Source organism: Buceros rhinoceros, unplaced genomic scaffold (genome assembly GCF_000710305.1).
Source record: "Buceros rhinoceros silvestris isolate BGI_N320 unplaced genomic scaffold, ASM71030v1 scaffold9112, whole genome shotgun sequence".
In the NCBI taxonomy this organism is placed as follows: Eukaryota; Metazoa; Chordata; class Aves; order Bucerotiformes; family Bucerotidae; genus Buceros; species Buceros rhinoceros.
This window is the reverse complement of record NW_010399465.1, coordinates 19959-21314: the sequence shown is the minus strand read 5'-3', so window position 1 is coordinate 21314 and position 1356 is coordinate 19959. Positions and strand designations below refer to the sequence as shown.

Sequence of the window (1356 nt, the reverse complement as noted above, 5' to 3'; positions counted from 1 at the left end):
TTTCTTTCTTTTTTTTTTTTTTTTTTTGTGCATGCCCAGAGGACAGAGAAGCTACTGGAAACAATTGACCAGTTGTACCTGGAATATGCCAAACGGGCTGCCCCTTTCAACAACTGGATGGAAGGGGCCATGGAGGACCTGCAGGACACGTTCATTGTTCACACCATTGAAGAGATCCAGGTACAGAAGAGCCATTTGCACCAGTCACGTTGGGATGCAGAGAAGTTGAGGGTCTCATGGATTCTTAGTGATACTGAATTTGTAGGTCGTGCTTTGGAGCTTCTGCTCTAGTGAGTGAGCCTTAGCAAGAGAAAGAAAAGGAGTGTGTTTTTCCTTGGATTTTCTCCAAAATCCTGGATCTCAGTAGGTATGAAAAATGCTCGCACCATCCTAGCTGGACACAAAGGACCAAAAGGGGATTTTTCAGTGTAACTCCAGAGTCTTATTAATAAAAGCCTGAAAACTGAGTGTCTCTTCTAGGGTCTTTGGTGAGGGGTGGGGGGTTAAGCCAGATGGGCAAAACTTAGTGCTGCTCACAGGTTCTACAGGTCGGTTGTCCCGTGTAATGTCACATACAGGTCATTTGGTCCTATGTGATAAGTTGTGACATGAGGGCAGCTGTTGAACTGCCAGCTGGGCTTCAGTGCTAAGCAGAAGAGAAATCAGAATTGTCAACTTTGGTGGTGGATTACTATTTGAAGCCAAATTTCTCTTGCCTCCCGCAAGACAACAGGAACAGTATCTCAGTTTTTCCTCTTTGGAAAGGGTGTTAGGAAAGCAACTTGAGGTATCTACAGGTAATCTTCAGACCTTTGAGATCAAGAATTACTCTTCCCTGGGTTGCAGTGGGAACTTCTATTTCTCCTGCTCATGAAAAGGATCCAAGTCAGCTCTTTGCAGGAATGGCTGACAGCAACGTGGGCATCAGTGAGTCAGCAAATGGGAGACAACAGGAGACACTATGTAGACAGGGTGACGGGGAGGAGTAGTGAAATAGCCCTAGCCTGGTATCAGCTCTGTTACTGAGCTGCTACTTGTTTCTTCCACCCTTCCCTCCTGAACAAAGGGGTTCATTAAGCCCTTCATAAAGCAGAACAAAGCTGAACAGCATTTAGACACCTCCATCACCTCTCCGTGACTGGTTGCAGTAACTTTCCCAGCCCCTCAGACTTCCATTACATGCCTGTGGCCACTGCAGCAGTTGCAAAGTAATGAGTCACCATGTAAGGAAGCAGTTTTACAAAAAGTAGTTATACTGTGTGTGTTGTAAGAGAATGGTCAGTCATGTGGTTTACTTTCGTTCCCTCTTCTTTCCACATTGTTCCCTCAATTATCCCTGTCCCCCATTCGTTTTGC

General features: G+C 45.6%; 1 protein-coding gene across 2 annotated transcripts in view; it reads left to right on the top strand.

Moving 5' to 3' along the window:
• Positions 1 to 1356, top strand: part of LOC104489327 (alpha-actinin-1) — a 49498-nt gene that overhangs the window by 36823 nt on the left and 11319 nt on the right. For both annotated transcript variants that reach the window (XM_010131479.1, XM_010131478.1), the window contains one exon: positions 40 to 180. In XM_010131479.1, the coding sequence (XP_010129781.1) occupies positions 40 to 180 (141 nt within the window). The remainder of the gene's footprint in view (positions 1 to 39; positions 181 to 1356) is intronic.